Source organism: Phaeoacremonium minimum (assembly GCF_000392275.1).
Source record: "Phaeoacremonium minimum UCRPA7 unplaced genomic scaffold PA7_03_scaffold_348, whole genome shotgun sequence".
In the NCBI taxonomy this organism is placed as follows: Eukaryota; Fungi; Ascomycota; class Sordariomycetes; order Togniniales; family Togniniaceae; genus Phaeoacremonium; species Phaeoacremonium minimum.
The window spans coordinates 131,548-158,987 of record NW_006921252.1 but is presented as its reverse complement, the minus strand read 5'-3'; the positions used below and the strand labels follow the sequence as shown (position 1 = coordinate 158,987).

General features: G+C 53.5%; 7 protein-coding genes across 7 annotated transcripts; 3 read left to right on the top strand and 4 right to left on the bottom strand.

Moving 5' to 3' along the window:
• Positions 1-1,418: 1,418 nt before the first annotated feature.
• On the bottom strand, positions 1,419-2,519 carry UCRPA7_4455 (putative serine-threonine rich protein; the record flags this gene model as incomplete). The annotated part of the gene is made up of 2 exons (XM_007916989.1): positions 1,419-1,450; positions 1,520-2,519. The coding sequence occupies 2 exons, from the start codon at positions 2,517-2,519 to the stop codon at positions 1,419-1,421; spliced, it is 1,032 nt and encodes a 343-aa protein (XP_007915180.1).
• Positions 2,520-4,694: 2,175 nt separating this feature from the next.
• On the bottom strand, positions 4,695-5,538 carry UCRPA7_4454 (putative smn family protein smn1 protein; the record flags this gene model as incomplete). The annotated part of the gene is made up of 5 exons (XM_007917038.1): positions 4,695-4,795; positions 4,861-4,960; positions 5,088-5,214; positions 5,279-5,343; positions 5,446-5,538. The coding sequence occupies 5 exons, from the start codon at positions 5,536-5,538 to the stop codon at positions 4,695-4,697; spliced, it is 486 nt and encodes a 161-aa protein (XP_007915229.1).
• A 1,589-nt stretch (positions 5,539-7,127) lies between these two features.
• On the top strand, positions 7,128-9,117 carry UCRPA7_4453 (putative fggy-family pentulose kinase protein; the record flags this gene model as incomplete). The annotated part of the gene is made up of 4 exons (XM_007916980.1): positions 7,128-7,172; positions 7,232-7,369; positions 7,424-7,993; positions 8,062-9,117. The coding sequence occupies 4 exons, from the start codon at positions 7,128-7,130 to the stop codon at positions 9,115-9,117; spliced, it is 1,809 nt and encodes a 602-aa protein (XP_007915171.1).
• A 1,059-nt stretch (positions 9,118-10,176) lies between these two features.
• UCRPA7_4452 (putative nucleoporin nic96 protein) lies at positions 10,177-13,034 on the top strand (the record flags this gene model as incomplete). The annotated part of the gene is made up of 2 exons (XM_007916994.1): positions 10,177-12,660; positions 12,714-13,034. The coding sequence occupies 2 exons, from the start codon at positions 10,177-10,179 to the stop codon at positions 13,032-13,034; spliced, it is 2,805 nt and encodes a 934-aa protein (XP_007915185.1).
• Positions 13,035-14,933: 1,899 nt separating this feature from the next.
• UCRPA7_4451 (putative bzip transcription factor protein) lies at positions 14,934-15,872 on the top strand (the record flags this gene model as incomplete). Its single annotated transcript, XM_007917035.1, has 1 exon — positions 14,934-15,872. One exon carries the CDS (start codon positions 14,934-14,936, stop codon positions 15,870-15,872), a length of 939 nt encoding a protein of 312 aa, XP_007915226.1.
• Positions 15,873-16,376: 504 nt separating this feature from the next.
• On the bottom strand, positions 16,377-17,599 carry UCRPA7_4450 (putative myocyte-specific enhancer factor 2d protein; the record flags this gene model as incomplete). The annotated part of the gene is made up of 4 exons (XM_007916991.1): positions 16,377-17,064; positions 17,350-17,379; positions 17,433-17,487; positions 17,548-17,599. 4 exons carry the CDS (start codon positions 17,597-17,599, stop codon positions 16,377-16,379), a joined length of 825 nt encoding a protein of 274 aa, XP_007915182.1.
• A 1,366-nt stretch (positions 17,600-18,965) lies between these two features.
• UCRPA7_4449 (putative plasma membrane atpase protein) lies at positions 18,966-21,980 on the bottom strand (the record flags this gene model as incomplete). Its single annotated transcript, XM_007917050.1, has 3 exons — positions 18,966-19,012; positions 19,068-21,598; positions 21,796-21,980. The coding sequence occupies 3 exons, from the start codon at positions 21,978-21,980 to the stop codon at positions 18,966-18,968; spliced, it is 2,763 nt and encodes a 920-aa protein (XP_007915241.1).
• Positions 21,981-27,440: the final 5,460 nt, after the last annotated feature.

The following is a 27,440-nucleotide window of genomic DNA, read 5'->3' as shown; positions in this document are numbered from 1 at the left end:
CAGTATGTCTAAGAGTTCCAGAATCGTCCGAAATCTATTGGGTAGGCGAGTCACGCGCTTATGCTGACAACGAACAGGCACAGCCTCACGGCCTGTAAAGCGCCGGCCCATGTAGGGGCGGCCTCTAGGCCTGGTCTGACCGTCTGACCGACCCGGCGGGAGCCCATAAATTTATTTCTCGCGCAAACCAGACCACACGCTTGGCCTTCCGCCTTTTATTCTGCGACAGACAACAGACACAGACACACCCAGCGACACCCTTTACGCGGCAAAGACTCCCCCCCAGGCCCCTCCACACTCTCTCAAGATGGCCCGCGGCAACCAGCGCGAGAAGGCGCGTGAGAAGAACCTGAAGCAGCAGGCGGCGCAGGTAAGCAAGCCAAACAGAGCAAGGAGCCGCCCGCCCTCGATCTCGGCGTCGGCGACTCGCGGAAAGCAACTGGGGATGAGGGCGACCTATTGCGCCAGACCGGCGTACGGCATCGCGCCTCCATCTACCACTTGTCAATTTTTTGCATTCCTACGCAGGCTGTGATTTGCTAACGCAGGCGGTTTTTCTTTCCCCGCCATACAGAAGAAGTCGAACGCCAAGAGCGGCAGCGAGATGCAGCGTGACAAGGAGGCTGTCGCGGCCAAGATGCGCGAGAAGCAGGCAGCTGCCGATGCTAAGAAGGCAGCCGAGGCCGCCGCGAAGAAATAGGACGCCATCGGGATTGCTTCTCAGAGACCCTCTGAACGGAGTAGAAGGAAGAGCAGGAAAGAAACAATGAGCGTTACGATCACACAACTACAAACTCGATTCTCGGGTTTCGGGCATTCAGCGGCGAAAAGACAGGACGGCGCAATGTTGCTGGCGCTTTGGAGGCAGGTTTTACGGGCAACCACAATCATACATACAACCACAATTGACAGTCATTTTGGCACATGTTTCCTGACCAACTCCCCAGTCGGCATGATGATGATCATGTAGTTGTGCCAAGTCCTGGTTCCTATGAAGCGCAGCCAGCATGAGATCGAACATTGAAACGAAGAAGACGCAAATTGCCAAACGTCACTTGAAACACAGTTATTCACAATACAGAAATGGCCATCACAGCGTTTGGGAGTTCAGGTTTTTTTTTTTCATCGATTTTTTTCTCGGATTTTGTCGTCTATACCTCCCGATGCGCCCATGTCCCCTAAGCCCAGACGGTCTGATCTCAAAATCCAAGGGTTGCAAAAAAAGGTGTAGTTCATTATTTTATAATGACCTATTAAGTTTCATCCAGAAATACGAACCAGTCATATATACCTTCATGGCCGGCAGGGTGGTGTGGTCTAAGCCTCACAGGCAGGTGAAAGAGGTAAATCTACAAAAACGAAAAAAGTCGTCCCAACTCCCAAGAATGGTATCAACAACCCGTCCCCGTTAGCTCGACTTAAGCCGCAGCCATGCTGATGGGTAGCGCACCTGGTATAACTGTTAGCTCTTGATTCTGGAAAAATGATACGAGGCAGGTGGGAGACTCACCTGGCATACCGCCGAAAGCACCAACTCCTTGAGCGGCGACAGCGGGGAATGCACCGGTGCCGATGGAGCCACACTGGACGGCGCAGACGCAGGAACCGTCAGCCAGAGTCGTGCCACTGCCAGTTGTAACACCATTGGTGGCGCCAGCAACAGCAGCGGTGGTCGTGGAGCTTCCGCCGAGAGGGAGCAGCGAGGTCGTGGACGCGGTAGCAGCCGGGGCAGCGGCCTCGCTACCGTTGGCAGCACCACCGTTGCCGGTGATGGCTGTTCCTGCGCCAGCACCCTTCTGAGCGATAGCCATGGCCTGGAACATGGCCTGGGTCTTTTCGGCAGTGGGGTTGATGGAGAAGGTCATGCCCTTTCCGCAGTGGCCCTTCTGAGCGCAGTAGAACCAGAGGGGAGTGTCAACCATGACTTGCATGGCAACCTGCGGTGGCGGGTTGATGGTGTTGTTGGGGTTAGCCTGGAAGCCAGAGTCCATACCGCCAGCGAGGGGATCGCAAGGCGTGGCGAATGCAGACTGAGTGGCAGTGTGGTTCTGGCTCAGAAAAGTGAAAACAACCATGTCACCAACGGCGGCCTTAACCTCCGAGGGCGTGAACTGCAGACCAGCGGAGCCACCAACGGTAACACTGTGAGTTGCGCCAGTGCCGGCGACTGTTGTGCTGGACCCGGCTGCCACGGTTGTGGTTCCGGCCTCGCCAGCGACAGTGGTCGCAACCGCTCCGGCGGTGACAGTCTCAGTGACGGTGACCTGCTGATTGACGGTGGTCGTGGCGGCGCTGTTTCCTGGGTTCACCCAGATCAGGATGACCTCTTGTACGGTGGTCTCTGTGATTCCGAAGCCTGCGAGACCTAGCCCTGCCAAACTTCCCTGCTGTGCCTTTGCCTTTGCTTTCCTGGCGGCGACCTTGTTGGCGTCGCGTCGTACGGGGTAGACATTGTGGACCGACTTGGCCAGGGCGAGGGGTGCCAGGCACAGTGATAGAGCTGCTACTGAGAACTTCATTTTGGTAGATTTAGATTAATGTCTTTCTGATTTTCAAGGAACCGTGCCTGAAACGGAAAGTCGACTGCCTGAGTTCTTGTTTTGACTGAAGGTCTGGATGGCGAGTGCCTGCTCGGGAGAATTGAATATGCAAAAGAGAAGGAAGAAATTCAAAAAGAGCGTATATCCGTCTGTTCTACACGGGCAATACCACGACAAGAAGAGATGAGGAAGGGAAACAAGAAGAGACGGTGGGCTGGGTTTGGGGGGAAGCCGGCAGCTTAAATCGAGCATGAAGATCTTGGGTCGCAACGGAAGCCATGGTCTCGTCACCCTGGACCAGGAGGCGGTCTCGAAACACCAAGAGAAAATCATCCGTACAGGGTTCTGTAGTCGGCGGCCCAAGGGTCCGATTAAGCAGCTACCACATCGGCGTTTGAGCTGAGAACAGCCTTAGCCTTGGGGGCGCCCTTACTGAGTGTAAGTCTTAGCTAGCCTTTCCCGGCCGCATTGTGCTTGCACATTTGCCATCCAAGGGTGGTCGAGCTCTCGTACGACAATGATGCATACCGCAGTGGGCGAGCAGGGGGTGGACGGCAGGGTCAGCCTCGCTGGGGCCGAGCCTCATGGTCGTGGACGCAGGAGTTACGCTGTGACAGATCCGTCTCGGGTCGTGTTTTGGCATTTCGCTTAAGGGTTGGGGTACATCGCCAAATAGCCGCTATGACCCCAAAAACTTGTACACGAGATGAAGTGTCCACAGCGTAGCTTATTCAGACTTCTGAAAGATGGAGGCAAACAAAACGATATTCAGATCTTTCTTCGTCGAATCCTTCAAGAGACTCATAACAAACTCTCAGAGAATCATGTATCTTGCTGTATTGTAGATTATTTGCGACTGCAAGCCTTGCAACACGCTGTTAGGCAAGAGACTTGTCAGTTGCTGCTAAAAGTTAAGGTTGTTTCGGTACCTGCCTTAGCGAGGGGCTAAACCAAGGGGGCAACCCCAGGGTCCTTCGGGTAGGCAAAAGCCGTCCCAGCCGTGGAGACCAAAGATTGGGTCTTTTCCTTCGTCTTTCTCGGTGACTTCTTAGCTCTCGCGGGCTGCCTCAAGCGCCTTGAGGCGAAGACTCGAAGGCCTAGGCCTGTTGGCCTGGCTGGAAGATGGCTTTTGCGCTGGATTACCCAGTCCTCAACAGTCCAGCGATGGGCCCTGCAACACTGGAACCGTCATCCTGTCTCAGCTACTGTACAGGTAACGAACCTGTACATCCTAGTGGCTACGCCGCTGTATTGGATAACATTTTATACTCTCCAATGTCTCAATAAACATGGGTTCTCCAGGTCGCTACTGGTAAGGTTATCTCACTAGTCATGAGAAGCAAGGGACTTGCAACCCTCGATAAGACTGACTGGCTTGTTTCTAAATCAAGCCGACAATGAATGGACGCCCCGCTCGCATCTCTTAAGCCTCAGCGGAAAGCTTCAAGAAGCCCATTAAAGTCCATAGTATCAACGGGTTTGAACGATCATCAAGGGCTGTTCAAAGACTATGGCCAAGCAGACCGGAAACGGATCCTTACTCTTTCCGCAACCCTGCACCGAAGATATAAGAAGCAGTCAGCACGTAGATCCTATGTGATAATAAGGTTGGGTGATGGGATGTAGGCAAGGGCACGACGGGATAATGGGAAAGAGGCTTGACATGAAACGGTCAAGTATCCCCGCGTGGTGGCGCTACTTAATCGTGTATGGGCGAAGATATGGCTTCGTTTCGTACTCTAAGCTGCCAAGTACCCCTGTCACACTGTATTATTTGAAAAAGGATTCCGGCAGTCGCGCAGATATAGAGAATGAGATCTTTAATGTCAATCTCGATTCCTGCCGGCATGTCTTTGACGGTCCAATTTCCGTAGGGAAGCTTAGCACTTGACAGGATAATGGGGTATATACAGTCCTGCCGGGGTGCGTGAAGGGGGGGGTTGTTGCAGGTCCCCTATGATGGAACGCAGGTCGTTACAGATTGTTCGCTTGAAAAGTCGATCAACAACGAGCCCTGCAGCCACTTTAACCCTTCAGAAACCAACGGCGTCCAGTTCCTCCGCCTTCCACCCTTTTGCCGTCTTGTCTCCGAGCTCAGCCTCTTTCGGATGAGCTGCAAAACGTGCATCGTCGAGTCTTGGCTTCAGAACTCTACTAGGATTCCCTAGGCTCCTTTTGCTGTCCCTCGTAGAGGCCCGTGTAATATCCTGCATAATACCAGGACATCAATAGTTTCTTGAGTCCTTCATCTCGCACTGATGGCTAGTCAGTCTTGGATATCTTCAATATCCGGTTCCAGAAGTCAAGACAGGAGACTGACCTGATTGTAGGAGGACTTGGGGAGGCACGCCGCCATGAACCGCATCCTGACCTCCCGAGCTTGCTTGGTGTCTGCTTGCGCTCTCGCCGTCTTTCTGGTCCTATTCGGCACTCGTCAGCGACACATTGATCGATCTCACGAAGCAATCGTGGAACAGCTAGCGCCAAGCTTTTTTGATCTGCCACGTTTGTCGATTGCTCCTGGGGGGTCTGGGCCACGATGATTACCTGACTTGCATGCGCACCCTCGTCGCGAGCTGACGTTTCGTGGCCTTGCCCGAGAGCATCGAGGTCAGGTCCTTCGATAGGCTCCCCTCCCTTGCCCGTTTCAGGCTTGGCATCCCGTTGTCGCGACCTGCGACGATCATTAGCAGTGTGACCGAAAAAGCGTCCTGTCGCATCGCATGAAAGAGACTCACGGTTGGGCCTCCGCCGTCAGGATGTCTTCCACCTTCCCACCACGCGCGTGGATACTGTGATACTTCTGTCCAAAGAATCAGCCTCTGCCATCTCGTCTCATTGGGTTGCTCTCATCGCCTGGTCCTTCGCGGACGAGCAAGGTTTGCCACACAAGTCAGGTTCTGACCTTGTATTCTTCCAAAGCCTGGTTCCACGAGTCAACGAGGAGGGAGTCATCCCAAATATCATCGTGTGTCATCTCATTAGTAGCTACATCCATCTTGAGCACGTGCGAAGTGTCGCTGTGGAGGTGAATGTGATGTATTGGGTTTGATAGTGGTAAGTGTAAAAGCTAAGGCAACGGCCAATGGACATTTTCGCAGTCTCCTCAGGCGAAATACACAAGCCTCTTCGCCAGACGACATTTTACACCACCGTCACCCAACAACGCTTTGGCAAGAATACGCTGGTCCTTGATAGCGCTTTCCTCGCCATCAATCAACCATCTGCTTTTCGGGGAGAGGTTCAACAAAGCATACTGCTTAAGACTTTCTGCTAATAGAGCAGCAATGATGAATGGGCATAGCATGGTAAACTACCTACCCAGCTAGTGAAGTCTGATGGCTCGTGCAGAAGCCTCGCTATGGGACCCACAACGATAGCTGTGACCGGAGTTTCCACTCCTAGAAAGTCTTGACAACAAACGGATCCATTCATGATACTATTTACATGTAGCTATGTAATCACATTTGCAGATCCCACCACCCCTTTCTGGTATTCGTCAGGTTTCTTCCAGCTGCACATGCGGATGTTGGTCGCCCTCGCAGCACAAGCCTGCCGTAACATCCAACTGCGGTTGAGGTGATTGAGCCCTAAGCTTTACACCCCATTGGCCCCCAGACTGAGTAAAACGGTTGGGAATCACTGGACAAAGTCTGCACTGGGGCCCCTCACCCGCCCCCAGGGTGACAGCCGTCCGCTGGCCAGCTAGCTGGGTGGGATTACTCAGTTGCACCACCTGAGTACCTAGCCTCGCTAGCCTCCTAGGCAGGTATGTGATCATCGATCTGGGGGCTTTGGTAGATGCTCTGAGATGGCGGATTTTAGCTGCGTTCAGTCACATCAGCGCCTCGACGATCGCCCCGGTGATCCCGCCGTGCGACTACCGGACTGGGGAAGACCGATCACACTGCGCCGTAACGCTGCAAGTGCTATTCCCGTAGAATTACAATCTGGCCACCAGAATTAGGTGGTTTACTGCATAGTAATGGCGTTCTAGGCCGCCACTTTCGCTCCTTAGGTCTCTCCTGAATGCCGCTCACGGCGGGGTAGAAGGATATGCGGGCCTATCATCTTGGGGGGGCAGCCCGGCCAAGAGTCACGGGTGCCCGGGAGGCCAGAGTATTGTGGGGAGCTGTAGCTCTGGACCAGAATCTACCCCTCATGTGCCACCCGAATGCCCCTCTAACGTCATGGTCGCCGGAGGAGATAGCTCGGGCCAAGCAAGTTGCTCAGGGTACCGTAGCAGGAACCTCAGCGGCTTGGTGGCACGGCTGGCTGGTCTGGCTGGGTAGCTAACTTAGTCTACTGCATAGTAGCTGTTGGTCCAAGGGAAAAACCTCTCCTATCGAGCATCCCCCTCACTCAACAAGGAGTCAATTGCCCAGATTGACCTATAATCGATCCTGCCACTTAGACGAGGTGTGGCAGCCATCAGAAACAGCCACCCGAATCGAGCCATCGAGAACTCGGCCAATCGAACAAGATGCCCATCAACATGGAGGGATCCGTGCTGCCAAATACGGTTGAGTAAGTTCACCAAAACCAACACAGTTCCCTAGTCTAGGACGCAGAGAGAGAGATACCAAGATGGAGCCATCACTGACAGAAGCCGTGGCGAACAGCCAAAACCAGGTGCGCCGATGCTCGACGACAGTGTAAGTAATTCTCAGCGGATGCTAATGTCTAGATAGGACCACTTCATCGGAATCGATGTCGGTACCGGCTCCGCGCGAGCCTGTATTATGGACTCGACCGGCGACATCAAGGCATTGGCTTCTGAAAACATCAAGCTATGGCAGCCTGTCGGAGGCGGGGAGGGCTCTCACTATGTACGTAGCTTATCTACGCCCCAGCAAGAACGAGGCTAACATGAGCGGTTCTAGGAGCAATCCACCACAGATATCTGGAATTGCATCTGCATTTGCGTGAGGAAGGTCGTGGCAGACTCTCTCGTGGACCCAACCCTTATCAAGGGCATTGGGTTCGACGCCACTTGCTCTCTGGCGGTGTTTGCCCATGATACCGACGAGCCGATCACCGTCACCGGCCCCGATTTCAAGAATGAAGGCGACGACCGCAACGTTATCCTCTGGCTAGACCATCGGCCGTTAGAGGAGACGGAGAAGATCAACGCAACCGGCCACAACCTCCTGCGATATGTCGGCGGGAAGATGAGCGTCGAGATGGAGATCCCCAAGGTCCTGTGGCTGAAGAACCACATGCCTCCAGAGCTTTTCGATCGCTGCAAGTTCTACGACTTGGCAGATGCTCTAACACACCTGGCAACCGCCAAGGAGACGCGAAGCTTCTGCAGCGCAGTTTGCAAGCAAGGCTATGTGCCCGTTGGTGTAGATGGCAGCGTAAAAGGCTGGCAAGAAGACTTCTATGAGCAGATTGGTTTGGGGGATCTGGCTAAAGACAACTTTAAACGTGTCGGAGGCGTCAATGGGGTGGTGAGCCTTTTCTTTGCATCTCTGTCATACTTTTCCAAGGGCTCATACTGACTTAATGGTGACTAAAGAACGGGGAATATTTGAGTGCGGGAGAACTAGTAGGTCAGTTGTCCGAGAAAGCGGCTGAACAGCTAGGACTGCCTCAGGGTATTGCTGTCGGTAGCGGTGTCATCGATGCCTACGCCGGATGGATTGGAACTGTGGGTGCTAAGGTCAAGCTCACTCCCGACCATCTCGATGATTCGGTCCCCAAGAACGATGTTTCTCAGGCCTGTACACGACTTGCTGCCGTAGCAGGTACCTCGACGTGCCACCTTGCCATGTCAAAGGAGCCAGTGTTTGTAAAAGGTGTTTGGGGGCCATACCGAGATGTCCTCCTCCCGGGTAACTGGATGGCTGAGGGAGGTCAGTCCGCCACTGGCGAGCTGCTACGCCATATGCTGGAGACACATGCGGCGTATGCTGAGACCTTCGCACTGGCTCAGGCCTTGGGAAAGAACATTTATGACTTCTTGAACAGTTACTTGAGGGATATGAAGAAGGCTGCGGGTGCGCCGTCGATCAGCTACCTGGTGCGCCACTTCTTCTTCTATGGAGACCTATGGGGAAACCGCTCGCCTGTTGCGGACCCAAATATGAGGGGAGCTATCATTGGTATGAGCAATGATAAGTCGACCGACAGCTTGGCCCTGCTATACCTAGCCACGATGGAGTTCATCGCACTACAGACGAGACAGATCGTCGACACAATGAACGACGCGGGACACACGATCCTCAGTATTTTCATGTCTGGAAGTCAGTGTCAAAACGACATTCTGATGGACCTGATGTCCACTGCCTGCGGTATGCCGGTACTCATCCCGCGGTACGTCAACGCTGCTGTCGTTCACGGAGCTGCCATGCTAGGAGCGAAGGCCGCAAGCACCCAAGAAGATGGGACCAGCGAAGACCTTTGGGATATCATGGATCGGATGAGCAAGCCAGGCAAAATCATCAGGCCAAACGAGGATATAGGCGAAAAGAAGCTGCTAGATGCCAAGTACGAGGTGTTCTTAGAGCAGTGCCGCACGCAACAGGAATACCGCAAAAAGGTCGATGTTGCCATCGAGGGCTGGGCAAAATGAGGTGACGCGCCCACTCTAGCAAGACTCGCAGGCATCGATGCGGCCGTAGAACGGCTGGGACCAAATGCATGATAGATTGTAATTTAGAACTCATAGAGGCGAAGTAATGAAGTATACCATAGTGACCGAAGCAAAAAGGACTTGACGGAAGAATTTCTCTTTTCACATTATACCGGTTTGCATGACCTGAAGGATTCAATTTGGTGTGTTGGTTGAGCTTGGGCTCCAGTGTTACCTGTACCCGTAATAGCCCCACTAAATAATTCCTTTCAGCTCTATGTATGTACGAGCCGCCTCCTACCCCAGCTATTCTGGCAGCCTTACCGCCCAGGCTATATCCCAAGCAACAAAAATTTGGGCGCCGCCTTCAACTCATCGAGCATCAAACGCGTGGGATTGACGCGTCTTCACGCTTCATCTTGCTGCGCTACTGCTTCCATCAATTCAGCAGCCACGATGTCTCTATTCGGCAGCACACTAGTCGGTAGCTCTAATAGTGGCAGCTTGTTTGGAGCTTCGACAACAAGCACCCCAGCGGCAGGAGGAGGTCTATTCCAATCTCTAAATGCAACTCAACAGCCTGCTACGGGTCAACCTTCCCAGCCATCGGGCGGACTCTTTGGCCAGAGTACTGCGACACAGCCTTCGAGAGCCTCTGTATTCGGATCGTCCACCGCAGCGAAGCCGCAAGCAACAGGAGGATTGTTCGGCAGCACAGCGACTACGCAGCCGCAACAGGCCACGGGCTCTGTCTTTGGAGCTCCTACTGCTACGACTCAACCTCAGAAGCCTTCGTTGTTTAGCGGCTTAGGATCGACTCAACCCCAAGCAAGCACAAACTCGTTCTCGACGCTCAACAAGCCATCCCCTTTCGGCGCGACGCTCAACTCTACGCAACCGCAACAGGCTGGCACGACAGCTGGTTCGTTCGGTAATAGCCTCCTATCTACATTAGTTCCTGGCGCGAGTACAAATGGACAACAGCAGACGCAGCAGACCGGTGCATACTTCGACAGCTTGTTGGCCAAGAGTAAGAAAGAAGCTGATGGCGAAGCACCGATGGAAGATCTCCCGAGCCTCCAACTGGGCCTGGGCGACCTTCGTCAGAGGCTCCGAAAGCTCGGCCCTCGTGCTCAGGACCGAGCGTTCGACGGCAAGGCGCATTACTTTCTCGCTGCTTCTGGCGTTGACCCTGGCGCGGCGGTAAGGGATCTCGGCTCCCTGGGGATCCAAACATCGAAACTGGACCGTCCACCTCAAGGGCTCGCACCCGGTGAGGTCGATGTCGAGACCTACCTCTCAAATCTTCAAACAAAGACCACCCTCGGCATGATCGCTGATGGTCTTGAGAGGTCTGTTCGTGACTTCGATGCATTCCTGGAAGATAATGTCACCATGGAATGGGAGGCACAGAGGAAGCGTATCTATCAGCACTTTGGCATCAAGCCGAGGGAGGAACCAAGTAGCACAGCCGCATCTGGTAGGGAGTCCCAGGGCGGGTTTGGCAGATCCCGCAGGAAAACGCAGCAAGGCACACCAGGCCCGCGATCTACTCAAAAAGCGAGCGCATTTGGTCGATCCACCATGCAAAAGTCTGTCATCGGTACACCCAGCAAGATTGGCTCTCATCCGTCCGAGTTCACTGATGTCAATGGTGGTGACGCGATTGGCTCTCTCAACGGAGCCGCTGCCATGGATGATCGATTCCTCCGAGAGAAGCAGGCCAAGTTGGCGGAGAGAATTCACAGTCTCAACGACAGTCGTGCCTACCAACGACCTTATCCTATCCTCTGTGAGCTTGCAGATCTCGAGTCCAAGTCCGGAGACCGACATGCACAGCACATTGTAGATGCTTACCATGCCGTGATGGATATGGTGAGCGAGTATCCTAATGCTGATCCCAGCATCCCCGGGTCCACAGCCAAGGAGCGCGAGTTTGCGAAGATGTATCTGGATCCTAATCCTAACTCTCCACATGCCATCGAGATGCGAAAGAGAATTCTCGAAGGCGCCAATCGTTTCTTGGAACAGCAATTCTTCGGCGAGGTTGAGGCGGCGATCGCTAAGCGCCCTCAGGATGCCAACCCAGGCGGTAGACCAGATGTTGTGAGCAAGATTAAGGCGTACATCCGTGTCCTTGCAACTGGGAAACGCCTCGTTCCCGACAATGTCGAATTGCAGCAGGTACAAGGAGAGTATGTCTGGGCGGTTGTCTTTTATCTACTTCGATCTGGTCATGTCAATGAGGCTGCGAAGTATGTCAACGACAATCAAAATCATTTCAGAAGCATCGACAGGACATTCTCCGGCTATATTAACAGTTATGCCTCGAGCGAGGATCGACGATTAAAGCGGCCGCTGCAGGACCGCTGCAATAACGAGTACAACCAGCGGGCTCGCAATGCCCCTGAGAACTCTATCGACCCGTTCCGAATGGCTTGTTATAAAATCATTGGTCGCTGTGACCTCAACAACCGCAGCTTCGAGAATCTACAAACCGATGTCAGTGATTGGATATGGCTGCAGTTCAACCTTGCAAGAGAGGGAGATCGAGCCATCGAATTCGCTGGCGAGATGTTTGGTTTGACGGAGTTACAAGCGAGCATTCGAGAAATCGGACTCAAGCACTTCCCCAAGTCAAGCGCCGAGGATTCGAATGGGAGCTTTGGCATGTTCTTCTATCTACAGATCCTCTCTGGCATGTTCGAGCAAGCAATTGCCTATCTCTACAGCTTTTCCTACGTCGATGCTGTGCATTTTGCGATCGCCCTAGAATACTATGGGCTGCTGCGTGCGGCTGATGCTCTGACATCCGGAAGCGATCTGCTAAGTCACAATACTCGTGGCCTCCCACAAATCAACTTTGGCAGAATGTTGGGCTATTACACACGAGACTTCCGAGCGGCTAACGTTGCCGCTGCAGTTGACTACATCATTTTGATTTGCCTCAACGTTGACGACCGTCAGCAACAGGCAGACCAACAGCACGCAGCGCTGTGCCACGAGGCTCTCCGTGAGCTTGTCCTTGAGACGAGGGAATTCAGCAAGCTCATTGGCGATATCAAACCAGATGGTCATCGCATACAAGGCATCATCGAGAGTCGCGGCCAGCTTATCGACCTAGAAGCTGAGCAAGACTTTGTCAAGGCCATTACCTTGCAGGCTGCTAGCTTCGCCGACGACAATGGACGAACTACCGACGCTGTGCTTCTGTACCATCTTGCGGGAGACTATGACACGGTGGTCGCCATCGTCAGCAGAGCTCTTAGTGAAGCCATCTCCCTGGAGATCGGTGAGGATCCTCTAAGGCTTATGCCTGTGAAGCCACGTCTTGAAGGCGGTGCGGAGCCGGGCACCAGCCTCAGCCTTGCATCCATTGACGATCCCGTGGAGCTAGCAAGGACCATGATGGGCATGTACGAGAAGGATCACATGTTCCGGTCAAAGATCCGGGATCCGAACAGGATTGCCTGCAGTGTCCTGCTGCAAATGTCCGAAATCAAGGGCTTCGTTGAAGGCGGCAAATGGCCACAATGTTTAGACGTGAGTATTCAACTCCTAAAATCTTGAAGTGTGATCTCTAACTCTCTTATTAGAAAATTCGAGCCTTGGAGATCCTTCCCCTTAGCGCCAAAGGCGATCCGAGCATCATCCGCAGCTTCGCTGCCAAGTTCTCTGGTCTGCCGCAATCTGTCGCGATCAATGTGCCGAATCTGCTGATGTGGACGGTCATCTGCTGCACAAAGCAGCGGGAGCGGCTTATGAATGGACAATTCAGCGGCAACGAGTCAACATCGCGCATGCTTGCAGAGGAACTCAAGCAGATGACGCTGGACTTGACGACCTACACCAGCCAGTTGAGATACCGCTTCCCGCCGTATCTTCATGAAGCGTTGGCGAGGGCGTCTGCGGACTAAGCAGGACTAAACAGGGGAGCAGGGGACATGGTAGACTCTTATGGAAATGGAACTCTGCAATGGTCAATCCTAATGGGGATATTGAAACACGATTATGATATCTTGTAGGACTAGAAGGAGTGTGATCACCAAAACTCAAGAGATATGACCGTCCAGGCGCTGTTGCTTGGGCTTGAGATAGAGAGCAACATGTAGCATTATCGAAGCAATGGCATGGCTTACATACCTACTGCATCAGGAGGCCAAATTTGGGTTATCCCTCTCTAATGCTATCCTATCAGGATTATTACGGTTTTATACTGTCTAACCTACTTACATTGCATGTTGCTTACATGTAATAGAGAGGCGTTACTTGCCTTGTGCATTACCCCAGGGATGCTGAGCAACGGGCGATGATCGCAAAGAACTGATTAGCATGTGAAACCTACTGCCTACATACATGTCATCGTAATGTAAGTGACTGATCATAATGCGCATGTATGCAATAAATGTAAGGGGCCAATGCCATCCCAATCGCACGGTTCCGGCGAACGTGTGGGGGGTTTTCCAATTGGCAATAAGCAAGTAAGCCAATAAGCCAGCTCTTATTGTCGATCCCGCCTATGGAATTCCGAGCAGCGCAGACATGCCCATTGCGGCACGCCGCGCTGCCTGACTCGAGCGCGGCATTACGAGCATAGTGCCACGGCATTTCAATGAGTCGTTATCGCCAACCTCATAGGCCTCGAGGCTCTTTGTGCCCACCTGCACCCACCCACAATCTGCGCTGTGCCTACCCTACCGAGCCTACCATACCAGACCACCCTTGCAGAACACCGGCCTCTTGATTCGCACGGGAGGGGGCGCACCGCACGATTTACGACCCGGCCGCCCGGCGCTTGTTGCGAAGTGAGCTGACACAATGGAGACGGAGGTGAACACAGCAGCAGCAGCAGCAGCAGCAGCGAAGGCAGCTGTCATTCCCAGTCCGCCAGAGCTCCTCCCTAATGGAGGGTCCTCCTCGCTCGACTCCGTGGGAAGCCGGACCTCCCGGGATGGAGTCCAGCATTCTCCACCGGCCGATGATGGCCATCATCCAGATAGCAAGAAGCGCCGCACCGGCCCCGGCTCGAGAGGAGTCGCCAATCTCACGCCCGAGCAGCTAGCAAAGAAGCGAGCCAACGGTGCGTATCCAGCATAATTCTCGCCCTCTATTCCCTTGCGGCACATCTAGCTGGCCGTCCAGGATCGTGAGGATCTCCCACTTGCCAAGCATTCCTCTACCCTAGTGCTCACCAAGTCTTCCTCCCTCTGCTGTTGCTATTATTTCAACTTGTAGTGCTGATCAGGGTTGTCCTACAAACAGATCGCGAGGCGCAGCGAGCCATCCGAGAACGGACGAAGCTTCAGATCGAGAGCTTGGAACGCCGGATTGCCGAGCTTACCTCTCAACAGCCCTACCAGGAACTGCAAGCTACAATCAGGGCTAAGGAAGCTGTCGAGGCCGAGAATGCGGACATCAAGAGGCGCCTGGGCTCCATTGTTGCCATGATCCAGCCTCTTCTATCATCTTCACAAGGTGAGACCTGTCCAAACATATATATACATGGTTACACTCGTGTTTTGTATGGAAATCATCCATGTCTACGATCTTGCTTGTCTGGTTTTCCCAATATGGTAAAGCCCAAGACTGACATATAATTCACAACAGAACAACAACCGGTTTACCCATCTCCCAGCCAGACCTTTGTCCCGGTCTCGGGATCAGCACCTCCCGCCCCGCCGTCCTTACAAAATGTCTCGACTCCTACAAGCGCGGCCTCCCCGGCATCAATAGAGCCGCACGGCCAATGGCTTTCCGCAGGGGTCGGTGGAGGACCTCCCGGCCAGCCACCAGCGCAGACATTCACGCAAACCAAGATGCTGGATCAGCAACGACACGACCTGATTCACGGGCTGGACCTTGGAGCAGAGAGGCTGGGACTCGATTTTCTTCTAGGGCCGTCTCAGAGAGTGGCGCGGATACAGAATGGCACCAATGGTGCTCAGGACTCCCCTGGCTTCAATCGAACATGGGCTGGCGCTGGCCAGGTAATGGGCTCTGGGTTTAACCAGGGCTCGGGAATGCCTCGCCTGGATTTTGCAACTGACGCTCTGACGCCTACAAGCGACAACCTAGCGGGCTACTCTGCTCCGATCAAGAACTGCCCTCCAACTTGTCCCCTGGACAGCCTCCTGCTCGACTTCCTCCAAGAACGCAGACAACGGGCAGCGGAGGGTCTATCACCACAAGATATCATCGGACCAAAGTACCCTAGTGTCTCCTCATTGCTCAACCCAATGAGCAGCCGCTTCTCGCACCCGCTGTCGAAGGTCTTCACCGACATCCTCCAGACCTTCCCGGACCTCTCACGACTACCAGAGCGCGTGGCAGTCCTCTACATCATGTTTCTTATAATGAGATGGCAGATCTCTCCCACGCAGGAGAACTACGACCGCCTCCCGGAGTGGATGACTCCGCGGCCCTCGCAGCTCTTCACGCCGCACCCGGCATGGATCGACCACCTGCCCTTCCCGCGCATGCGCGAGAAGCTGGTACGCGACTATGGCCCCGCGGAGTTCCCCTTTGAGAACTTCTTCATCCCCTTTACCACGACGCTGAGCCTCAACTGGCCGTACGAGGACACCGACACTCTGCTGCAGAGCCCCGACTCCGACGAGCTGCTGATCAACCCCGTGTTCGAGCGCCACTTGCGCCGGCTCGAGAACTGGACGCTCGGGGATGCGTTCGCCAAGGCCTTCCCCGGCCTGGCTGACACGTATGGCTTGAAGAGCGAAGGCCAGGAACGGCGGCGCTGAGTTGTGCTTTGGGGAGAACTAATATTTGCCTTTTCCGTTGTTGGAGTTTATCTATATTTACATGTGGGATGTGATGTTGGGTGGTCTCAGTAGGACGGTATTTTTCATGATTTCCGCAGCCCCTTTCTACGGGCGACGATCGTTTATAGGCGCTCAGGCATATACGGATGGGCGGGAGGTCCCATGGCATAGGAACGGAAACAGGATATCAGAAAAGGAAAGGCTCTGGAAAATGGGATTCGGCGCACCAGGGTTCAGCTCTCAGGTTGTATGCATTTGCATGTCGGCGTAAATACTATATAGTACAGGGTATCTAGCTACCAAAAACAGACATTGTTTATTCATCAGTCATCATTATCCGATCCAGTTTGCCATCCTATGATTGGCATAATTTGTAAGCAACGAGTTGTCAGGTTAGCAACGCCTGACGAGGAGTGCGTGTAGATAGCACCGTAATAGGTGATCTGTACAAGGAATAACCCTCGCGGGAAGCCGTAGAATACTTCACTCTTCGTCTTTGTCCGCAGTACCAAACGAGTATTTCTGGATGTATGGTCCCGCACCAACGAAGAGGCTCGCTTCCTTCTCTCTGGGCATAGTCTGGAACATCATGCTCTTGACAGGTCCGTCCGCAGCAATGCCGTCGACGTCGCCGGCCTTGAGCCTATGGCCGCTATGCAGCGAGTACACCGCAACCTTGCCGTCGTCGTGCGCCGCAGCTACCACGCCAGCAGAGCGGTTCACGTCCAGCCCAATATCGAGGTGTTCCTCGTTCTTGTAGTCATAGAACTTGACAATAGGCTGCGTCGTCTCCTTCTTCTGGAAGCGTACGTCGTAGATGCACATCTCGCTCTTGATGCCTGCTGCCAGGACATGGTGCTCGTTGAGCGCCTTCACATGCGCAATGGCAGGGCTGCGAGGCTGCCACCAGTCCCACTCATCGGGAGGACAGCGGAGGTCGATCATCCACAAGCGACTGTATCGGCCGCCAGCGAAGAACGTGTTTACGTCGAGGGGTTTGAAGTCGATGCTGAAGGTATCGAAGGCGCGGTCATCATCCTCTGACTCGGGCGGCATGATACACTCTAATGGGCCTTCTCGGCGCAGGCCGAGAATCTCCCTGCTGGTGCCAAGAAGGTAGATCAGGTCAGAGTTGGCCGGTGCCGGGGTACAGGTGTTAGTCCTATGTCTCCTATACTTCGGCGGCAGCATCAATGACTGAAAATAATCACCTAGATGGGCGGTTGGCCCTGGTCAGTATACAGCTTCGCATGGTCGTACTCCCAAAGGACCCTTACATTCGCCAATAAGCCAATTTGGTTTCTTTTCGTCTGGTGTTGACAGCTCTGGAGAGAATGTAAAGACACCGCAGTGCTTCCTGGATGTGAGGAGGATATGATGGGTTGGTGCATGATATGTGATGGAAGACATTTCAGGAGCTTGGACAACCTCACTTGTCGGAAGGAAAGGTCGGTACTTTTCATGGGCCTTGACTTGGAAGTTGATTCTGCAGGCATAGTTAGAATATCGACCAGTTATTGTTTAGTATAAGTTACACACCTGTCATTTGTATCTGTTGGAATGTAATGGCCCAGCAGTGTGATACCATCTACACCTAGGTTGCGTTAGTTGCTAGACAACAATATTATTTCCCTTGCTATTTGCAAGAACTCACTTGCATAGGCAACTCCAAGGCCTGTCTTTGTATCGGATCCATCGATGTACATATGTTGGACGTTGGGAGACCTGAGCCTCTCATAATTAAAATTAAATGAAAGCTCGCCCTTCTCTCTGAGGCCTCTGGCCCAGCAGCTCGCAGGCACCTCTGCGGACACATGTCCCAGCTCTCGATTCAAGGCTCCTCCCAGCAGGGGATCTGCCAGTACTGAGGCTCGTTTAACCAAGCGTTTGGTACGTTCCTGGCGTCTCTGTATCTTCTTTGCCTCATTGCCTTCGACCTTTCTGCGCTTAACAGCGGTTGCGGACCATTCGGCATCTACAGGGGCAGTCCGATTGCTCTCGATCCGGAAATACCGCTTTTTCTCAGGGTCTGTGCTGTGTTAGCTGATAATTCATCACAAGTTGTTCCGTGCTATGATTTACCATAATAGAACCCCGGGATGTCGCGATTCATCTTGTCGTTAGCTCATCAGCTACTACCTGATCCTGGACCTGATGCTTGTTGAGTTTGTCCCAGGGGTGACGGATCTGAGCACAACAAATCACATTCATTCAACTCAAGAAGTAATACAGGAGAATGACGAAAGTGTGAAGTGAACAAGTGAGAGAAGGCAAGAAGTTTTTTGTTTGTTGTGATGTGTTAGGGACAACCTCAGAGGCAGAAGTTTGGAGGGCAAAGGTTCACAAACTTGACGATCACGTGCCTTCGTCGATTTCAATAATCCAAGAGCAAACATTGGAAGACCATCACCAAAAAGTAAATAACAAGCCCGACCACACCGAGCCATGCTCTGTGAATCGCATTTCCTTCTCAGTATCACTCTCTATCAAGAGCACAGATCTTGGTAGTCATGATGGCTACCAGTTTTCTACGATTATTACCATCATTTTGTGCTGACTACTGAAACTGGAACTTATGACTGTCACTTACTGACTTTGCTATTTATCGAGCACGAAATAGAATCTTACTTACACGATTAGATGTAGAGAAAGCACTATAGCTGAAATGGTAGATTGCTATACAGATATGCCTCAGACATGAACATCCTAACAAGGTTAAAGGTCCAGCACGATGTATCATTATCCAGGTTAGGCTCCAACATATTGCAATACACATGTCACTCCGATAGGCACACAGCGATATATTTTTTATGTTTTGGTATTAGTTTGTCTAAAAAGAACTGTAATGGGGTTTATAACATCACAGAGCCCCGTACAAAATGTGACAAAGAGAAATAAGGAGGTGGCAACCTCAGCCTCATCTGGTATACACATTTCCACCGCGAAAATAAGCAGGGAATCATGGGGAATGGGCATCGAGTGTTGTAACACCCAAGAATTTATTTATGCCCCGATAACGAGGCGTGGTATCACAGCGACACCAGCAGCTGAATTGCTTCAGCGCTGATACGCTTACTGGGACTTCTCGTGCTGAGTGGACACGCGCTGGAGAGAGACGACTGAGAGAGATGTTAGCATGTGATAGTTCCTGGTTACGGGACGAGGTTAGCTTACCGAAGTCCTCAAGAGAGCGCTGCTTTTGGCTGCCCTTGGGGCTCTTGCCGTGCATGAGGTTGTCGAAGCCAACGCTGTCCTGGAGGATGTAGTAGACACCGCCCATGATGCAGAAGACACCGAAAGAGAAGATCCAGATACGGACGACGGCGACGATGGAGGTCTGGCCACCAACGAACCAACCCCAGATAGTGAAGCAAGTGGCAATAATATCGACGATGAGGATAGCACCGCTGAGCTGCCACGAGGGGATGGAAGACCAGAAGGGGCCGTTGGCACGGGTGATGAAGATCAGCCAGTTCTCGGTCAGAGAGATCTCAAGGAAGACAACGGGGTCGAGCTTTCCGAAGTTCTGGACGATACCACCGTTCTCACCCTGGGCGTACATGGTGGTGACAGTAATCCAGGTACCGACAGCCAGGACAACACCGAGGAGGACGGACATACCCCAGAGCTTGGGCAGGTTCCACTTGACGGGGGTCTTGGAGAAGGGAGCGTTATCGTAGGCAATAGCCAGGGTAGCGACATCAGCGAAAATGGCAATGAAGACGACCAGCTCAATGTTCAGGGAACGGTTGAGAATGGCGATCCACAGGCCAAGGTAGACCTCCAAGTGAATGGAAAGAGCGATACGGTAGACGACGTAGGCGTACATACGGTGGAAAATCTGGCGAGAAGTCTTCAGAGCATCAATGATAGCACCAAGACCAGGGGCAAGGAAGACAATGTCGGCAGCAGATCGGGCAGCATCAGAGGCACCCTCGACAGCAATACCAGTATCAGCCTTCTTCAGGGAGGGAGCATCGTTGACACCGTCACCAGTCATGGCAACAAGGTAGCCACGCTGCTGAAGAATCTCGACGACATTGTACTTGTGCTGGGGGAAGACCTCAGCGAAACCATCGGCAGCCTCGACGAAGTCATAGACCTCAGAGCCAGGCATGTCACCGCCGCCACCAAGACCCAGGCGCTCAGCGTTGTAAACGTTGGTGCCGAGACCGAGCTGACGAGAGGTCTCACGAGCGATACCGACGGCATCACCAGTAAGCATCTTGATGGACAGACCCAGAGACTTGGCCTCGTTAATGGTGCGGGCGGTATCGTGACGAGGGGGGTCAGAGCAGGGCATAATACCCAGAATCTCCCAGGAACCCTCACCACGCTTGCGAGCAACACCGAGAGATCGGAAACCACGGGTGGCGAACTCAGCAACCTTGTTCTTGTAGTCCTGGTCGACCTGCTCGGGGATGGGGTGGTCCTCCTCGACAGTCTTCAGAACGAAAAGAGGAGCACCCTTGACGCAGGTGATTCTCTCACCCTGGGGAGACTCGACAACAGCGGTAACCTTCTTGCTGACAGGGTCGAAGGGGAAGAAGTCAATGACCTTGTACTTGGACAGGACAGACTTGGCGCGGGGGTAGTACTTCAAGCTCTTGAGGAAAGCCTTGTCAATGGCATCAATACCCTTCTTCTTGCGGGAAGCAGCGAGACAGGCAGTAAGCATGAGATCCTCGGGGTCGACACCGGCGACAGTGTACGGCTCAGAAAGAGAGAGCTTGTTCTTGGTCAGGGTACCAGTCTTGTCAGAGCAGAGAATCTCGACACCAGCCAGGGACTCAATGGCGGACAGCTTCTGGACAATGGCCTTCTTCTTGGCGAGGTAGGCGGCACCGACAGCCATGGTGGTGGTGACGACAGCAGGCAGACCGACGGGGACACCGATGATGGTGATGGCCAGGGTGAACTCGAGAATCCTGACAATGGGGTTGCTTCGGTAGAAGGAAGAAACCCAGACGATCAAGTTGGTGAAGATGACGAGAATCAGCAGAATGGTACCAATGCCGTTCAGGACCTCGGTGAAATGTCCAGTGCCGGAAGAGGCAGCGTTGACAAGGGCAGCGGCACGGCCGACGAAGGTGTTGTCACCAGTGGCGGTAACGACAACGAAGGCCTCACCACGCTTGACAGCGGAGGAGGCATAGCACTGGTCGCCCTTGTGCTTGTCGACGGCCAGAGACTCACCAGTGATGGCGGACTGATCGACCTGCAGGAAAGCGTCCTCGGTAACGATGCGACCATCGGCGGGAATGATGGTACCCTCCTCAACCTGCAGAATATCGCCAGGGACGACCTCGGGAGCCTCGACCTCCTTCAGGGTACCGTCACGGAGAACGACAGCCTTCAGGGCGAGAGTCTTCTTCAACTCGTCGACAATAGAACCGGCCTGGAACTCCTGGACGAAACCGACACAGGCGTTAAGCAACAGCAGGGCGCAAATGACACCGAAATCGACCCAATCCTCGAGACCAGCAGCCAGAACGGCGGCAGCCTCCATAACGAACTGAATGGGACCGACGAAGTAGCCGAAGAACTTGAGAATCAAGTTCTCCTTCTCCTCCTTCATCTGGTTGAGACCATACTTCTTTCGTCGTTGCTGAACCTCCTGCTCAGTGAGACCGATGCGAGTATCGGTCTGGAGGAGCTCCTCAGGAATGATACGGGCACCATGCTGGTCAGCTTCCTCTTCCTCACTACACGCAAAATTGTTAGCATTAGCACGGGTTGGTTTTGCGCAATTGGGTGGAGGAGCTAGGAATTAAAGTGGCGCCCGGGCGATGTGTAGTGGGCAATTTCAGCGGGCCGACAAAATTGTGCAGGCACACGCCCATCACACCACCCCCACGGCACGGCGCATTCCAAGAGCTCCACCACACAGACATAAACTTACTCATCCACATGTCCATCCTGACTCTCGAGGTCCTCGATAAGCGCGTCGATGTCTTCATCCTCTTCCTCATCCTCTCCGAGTTCCTTCTTCTGAGAGGGGACAGGCTCTTGGGGAGCCTCCTTCTCGGAGAACTTTCCGGACTCAATCTGCGTGTTGATCGCAGGCGACGTTGTTTGGTCGGCCATGCTGGGCGTAGTGTGGCAGATGAGCTCCGCTCACGCTGCTGTTTCGGCGAAAAGTAGGTGGTGGAAAAAACCGAGTTCTTGTGATTTCGAAAAAGAGGTAAGAAATAAATAGAGCAGGTCGAGAAGAGCGCAGGAGTTTCTAGGCCTCTAGGTTTTGCGGGAAAACGTAGGGTTCGGCGGACGCGGACCAAAAGGTTTGTTTTGGTTGCGGGGGAGAAAGAAGCTCTCTACGTGTGTTTGTGCCGGGACAAAAAGACGCCCACCACAAAGCAGAGCAGACAAGACGCCGTGGACAGCAATGGGAGTGGAGTGGGGAGGGAGGAGGGAGGAAGCACCTCACGAATTGAAGGTCGTACCTTATGTATGGAAGGCCTTCGTGGGTGTTGGAGAAAGGAAAGAGAGAGGGAAGGGACGCTGCGAGATGGTGGGCGTAGCTACCACTTTTATTTGGGCTCTGGGTCTACGAGAGAGTACCCTACTTGGTCTGGTAGGCCCACGGTATACTAGCACCATGGATTGGATGGGATGGGCTACGGAAAGGGTATGGCATGGGACGGATGGGACGCTCACACACAGACACCCACATCCATACAGACTCGCAATAAGGTAGGATAGCGTAGCGTAAGGTGTGGGTATGAGTATGGGTATGGGTAATGGGATTTCCCACTACCTACGGCACTGTGCAAATCAACGAGCGAGCCGAATGAGTCGGGGGAGGAAGAGAGAGATACTGTGTGTGAGTGTGACGGACGAGCACTGACGGCGGCGGCGGCGTGTGCGTGAGTGAGCGAAGAGCGAGCTATCCGGCAAGCAGCAGCCCCAAAAATCAATCCTTCGGTAGCGTTTTTTTTTCTCTCTCTCTCGCTCATCGATGCGCCAAATCATAGCTTCTCGATTCTAGCTAACGACTACACACTACGAGTGAGAGCTACATGCAGGTCGGAGCTAGGGTACAGGCCTGCACAGTGCCATGCGAGGGCTCCACACCTCGCAGATTTGCTGCCGGGTGATGAGAAGAGCGTTATGCGCGCTGCACAGCTAGTGCCGCTGCCAGGCTGCCCCGTATGAGTGAGTACTGTGCAGGCGAGGTAGCTGCAGCTGGCCCTGTCCGTACAGGCAAGAGCAAGAGAGCCCAGGTAGGTACCTAGGTACCTTGGCTCCTTGGGTATCTGGGCAAGCCGACGAGCTAGCTTGCGATTACATACAAAATCTTGGGATAAACATCGAAGTTCTTTCCCGTATCGGCCTGGGCAAATCCTGGGCAGCGTCCAATCACCCGCAAGGGGCCCTAGCTTCGGCCAATAGCGATTCATCCAGTTGCAGGTCACAATCCAAGTGACTTTAATCTCGCAAAGTAAACAAGTACCCTGGCCCCGCCGATGCGCCCACTCGTGCCCCAGACGTCCCCATCAATTCTGGCCGGAGGTACCTGGCAGCCAGGCCCCACATCCGTACCGCTCGATCCTAGGCACAGGTAGGGTAAGGTACCTAGGTAGGTAGGTCAAGGCTCCCGGTCGCTCTTTCCTGTCGGTCGCCCTGAGGGATTTATTTTTTATTTCTCTCGCCCTCGGTCGGCCCTCTTGTGGAATATGACGACAGCGAGGAAAATTGCGATTTCTGGCGGTCAAACAACGACCAGCCTGAGAGCGTATTATTCCCGACCGAGTCAATTGGCAGGCCTGGAGCAGCAGCCGTTCATTCCCGACCCAATTGACGCGTTTTTTATGCTGTACGGTAGCTGGAATGCTCCGAGACATCCAAAATAAGCACGCAGACTTGCAAACACAGGTGTACCGTATCGTCCACAATATGGAGACCTGCGGCGAGATACCCGGCAGGTAGCAACAAATAGTCGACGAAATAATGTGGACGGCATCAGCTCTTACCCGCCTCAAGGGCGTCTGTACCCCCATATCACAATCACAATATGGCTTGGCTGTCTTTCTTTCTTGCTGGCCAGCTGCTGCTGGGCGCTGCTCCAGTCGATCGCCGTAGCTCCAGCAGCGGAAAATTGGGGGACGCATGGAGCAACCAAGCAGAGCAGATCAACAAGCTTTTTGCCAGACCACTGTTCGTCATGGAAATCAACTGGGGTAGCCCATGCTTGCGCCGTGGGCTTTGACTGGCCGGCTGGCCAGGGTGGCAGCAAGCCCGCAAAATGTTTCTTATCGCATCCAGGCTCGAGCTTGGAGTGACTTGACAGTACCAGCTCTGCCCTGTGCGAGCGGCCACGGTCGCACCGTGCGCCTTGCCTCGTGGAAGCTGTTGGCGCTGTAGGTAGGCGGTCTCGTAGTGGTAGCCGCTAGGTTGAGACCCGGCCGACCACTGTGGGGCCAGCGATCGAAGCTCTACTCTATGAAGGAGAAGCTACCGTAGCAGAAAATAGACCGATATGCGCGGTTTCCAAGAGCTTGCAATTGCAAACCGTTATGCTCTAATTGGAGGCAAAAGACATGGGAGCAGCGTACACGGCTTGGCCATCTATTCCTCGGACGGCAACGAGCATGTCGAGCTCGTCTATCGCTTTTGCCATTGCCAATGCGAACGAAGTCTCCTTCTGGCAGGTGTCAGCAATCGGCGAGCAAGCACGAGAGCCCAGATGACGATGAGGACGACTAAGTGCCGCTGCCAAGCTGCCCTACGTCATGCCCTCCTCTAACCGCCCATCCAGCAATTCTGCACATTTTCACCCACCTCGGCCCTGACCCGACCCAGCCGGCCGTGCCAGACCAGAGCATTTCCGCACACAACCACTCAAGTCGGCGGATCGGCACTCGGTCTCGCCGCGCAGCAGACCTGGAAGCTGACGGTTCGTAAAAGAAGATTTTACCCCATCGCCGCCGACGCGATGCACCCGCAGTGGATGGATCGAGGATCAAACCGGAAACAACTCGCATGCCCTTCCCGCTGTTTCCGGTCCACTATTTCCATTTTCTAGCTGCCGGGCATGGGGGCGATACTAATACTATCCTCTGCAGGAAGGGTCTTTGCTTCCGCTTACTGTCGCGCTGTCAGACTGTGTTACTACTTGCTGTCTTGCCTCACCGACAGGCTAGGGCAGTCTGGAGAATCGGAGAATGACCGGCTTGGCCTCGCATATATCTCGTGAATAGCCAAAGGGACCTTGAAATCCCTCATTCACTTGGCGCTCGCCCCGGATCTCCATGCGCCGCAGTTCGGACGGCCGGGACAAGGCGGCTTCAATAACTATCGGTCTAAAACCCCGCCAGTCTACTCGAAACGGCTCTCTTGTACGGCATAGTAAGAGGGCTTTAGAGACGCACTCCACGATCCTGTCTTGCCCAGGGACGAGACACGTACTACATGCGCAATTTTTCCACAAAGCAAATAAGCCGGGAGAAACAGTATGGTGACATGATGGGTAGCACGCAGACAGAGTATCGAGACGAACGACATCGGAACGCCGAGTCAGGGCCAAGTTGTCTCCGTGTATGTGTTTCAATGCCGTGCCGATGCCGAGAAATGTCTCGATATGCGATCTCGAATATGCACCACGTTAATTGTGATTGCCCGCCACGCAGCAAATCACGATATCCACAGTGTGAGCGCCTTGTCGAGGCTTTCTTCCAGAAGTTCCGATTTCAAAATGAGGAACCCGCACTGACCAGCACCGCTAGGCCAAAGGCGGCCTAAGCAACGACTTGCCGTTTTAACGCTCGGGCTGAATGCGGCACTGGCTGCGACTGTTTGTTTGGCCGGTTGGAAGCACTGCTGCAGCGCATTGGTGATTACAATGTCATTGGACAAGTGGGCCAGCCGAGGGCAGAGGACCCTTAGGTGAGATTGCGGCTTTTCAATATTTACCTCGCTCTGTTTTGCTGGCCATTGTTATGTTATGCATTCACGAGAATATGGGTCCGTCCCATTCAAAGGGCAGTTGCCGTCGGCTCTGAATTCGCCGCCCTGTCAATCGAAGATACTCTACCCTTGCTTACGGCAGTATGCTCTTGTACACACTCATTTTGACGGTTTGCGCGCATGACACTGACTCCAGTCTTGCGCGGGTCCCCTTTCTCGAAGCGAGATAGTCGGCTAGAGCCCTTGCAAATCCTGGACTGAATCGCGGCTTTCGTGCCTTCGCCATCAGGCCCCTGCCAGGTGCCAGTGCGTGCCGTTGCCGACTTGTACTACCAGCTAACAAAAAGAGCGCGTATAAAATTCACTTCGTTTTGTGCAGACTCACCAGCGTGGATGTGGCCAATTTCCCAATACCGGTCGGTCGCCGAGCTGCTTCCGTTAGCTGTGTTAGTCAACCTTAGCTGGTGGGTGCTATACTCTAGGTATTCTCGGACATTATTTCCTGCAGATGAGCTAAACGCGGATAGCAAACCGTTCGTCGCGTTGCATCTGATGTTTGTGTTATTTTGAAATTTCCCAAAAGGAGAGACGCGTTCACTGATGGAATTCGCTAAGGCTTGGCTGGAAATTTGAACCTGAGCCGTATTCCTAACGAGATTGGCCTATATAATGCGTTCCTCGTCCTCACGATCGTCAACGCGAGGCTCCTCAGTGATCTGATGTTCTGACGAGTAATGCCAGCTCAGCTCGTCCCCAGACTGTGCGGACAGCGTGCCCCATCAAGAAAAGCCTCCAGCCCATCTATCCAATTGTAGGCTCGGTGAATGTATGCATGGGACAGCCTGCCACGGCCGACCATACTTCGGCCGCCATGTTGCAGATGAAACAGCCACACCAAGCATCTGAAACATGCCAACCTTGTTCTTCGACAGCCTCATAGCCTCGTCGCGAACAAAAACAAACAAGACGTGGCTTGCGCCCGAGGCAATGGCATGTCTGGTATAGATTGACTAGAGGCTTTCAAGTTTCCAGCGTGATAAGACCGCCGTCTCGCTCTCGCTCGTTTTTGCGACGACCGGATCGATCGGCTCACTGGTGCCGCTGTAGCGACTTTGCCCTGCTATTTTCGTTCTTCAGTCAGTCTAGACAGAAGCTACGACTACGAGCTATCGTGTGAGACCTTAGCTTGATAATCCTACTAAGCTATTCCCGTAACACCCATTAGTCATGTCTATAGCCTGAGGTACTACGTGTCGGAATACATGTGCAAAAGCCGATGAATGCGGCGGCCACGTTGAGAAGCCGTGTCGTAGGAAAGTTGTTCCATGAGGTAGTCTGAGGCTGCAAAGTGAAAAAAAATGGTTCATGTTGGTCTGTTTCCAGGTCGCAGGCCGTCCCGTCAGCCTTGCATGATGATCTGCGTTGTCTGTTCTGCGCATCATCCCGCCAGGCGGGTTTCGAAACATCTCCAGTTCATGCGTCAAAGTTTGGATGAAAACGATTAAGCTTTCGGCCCCCCGTGCGGCACATCACTTGAGGCTCTTCATGTGAAACACTTGCGGTTCCCTGACTCTTGAGCATATCGTTACGTCAAGTGAATATCGTACACCTCCGCTGGGGTAATAATTGTTAATTCTGAGT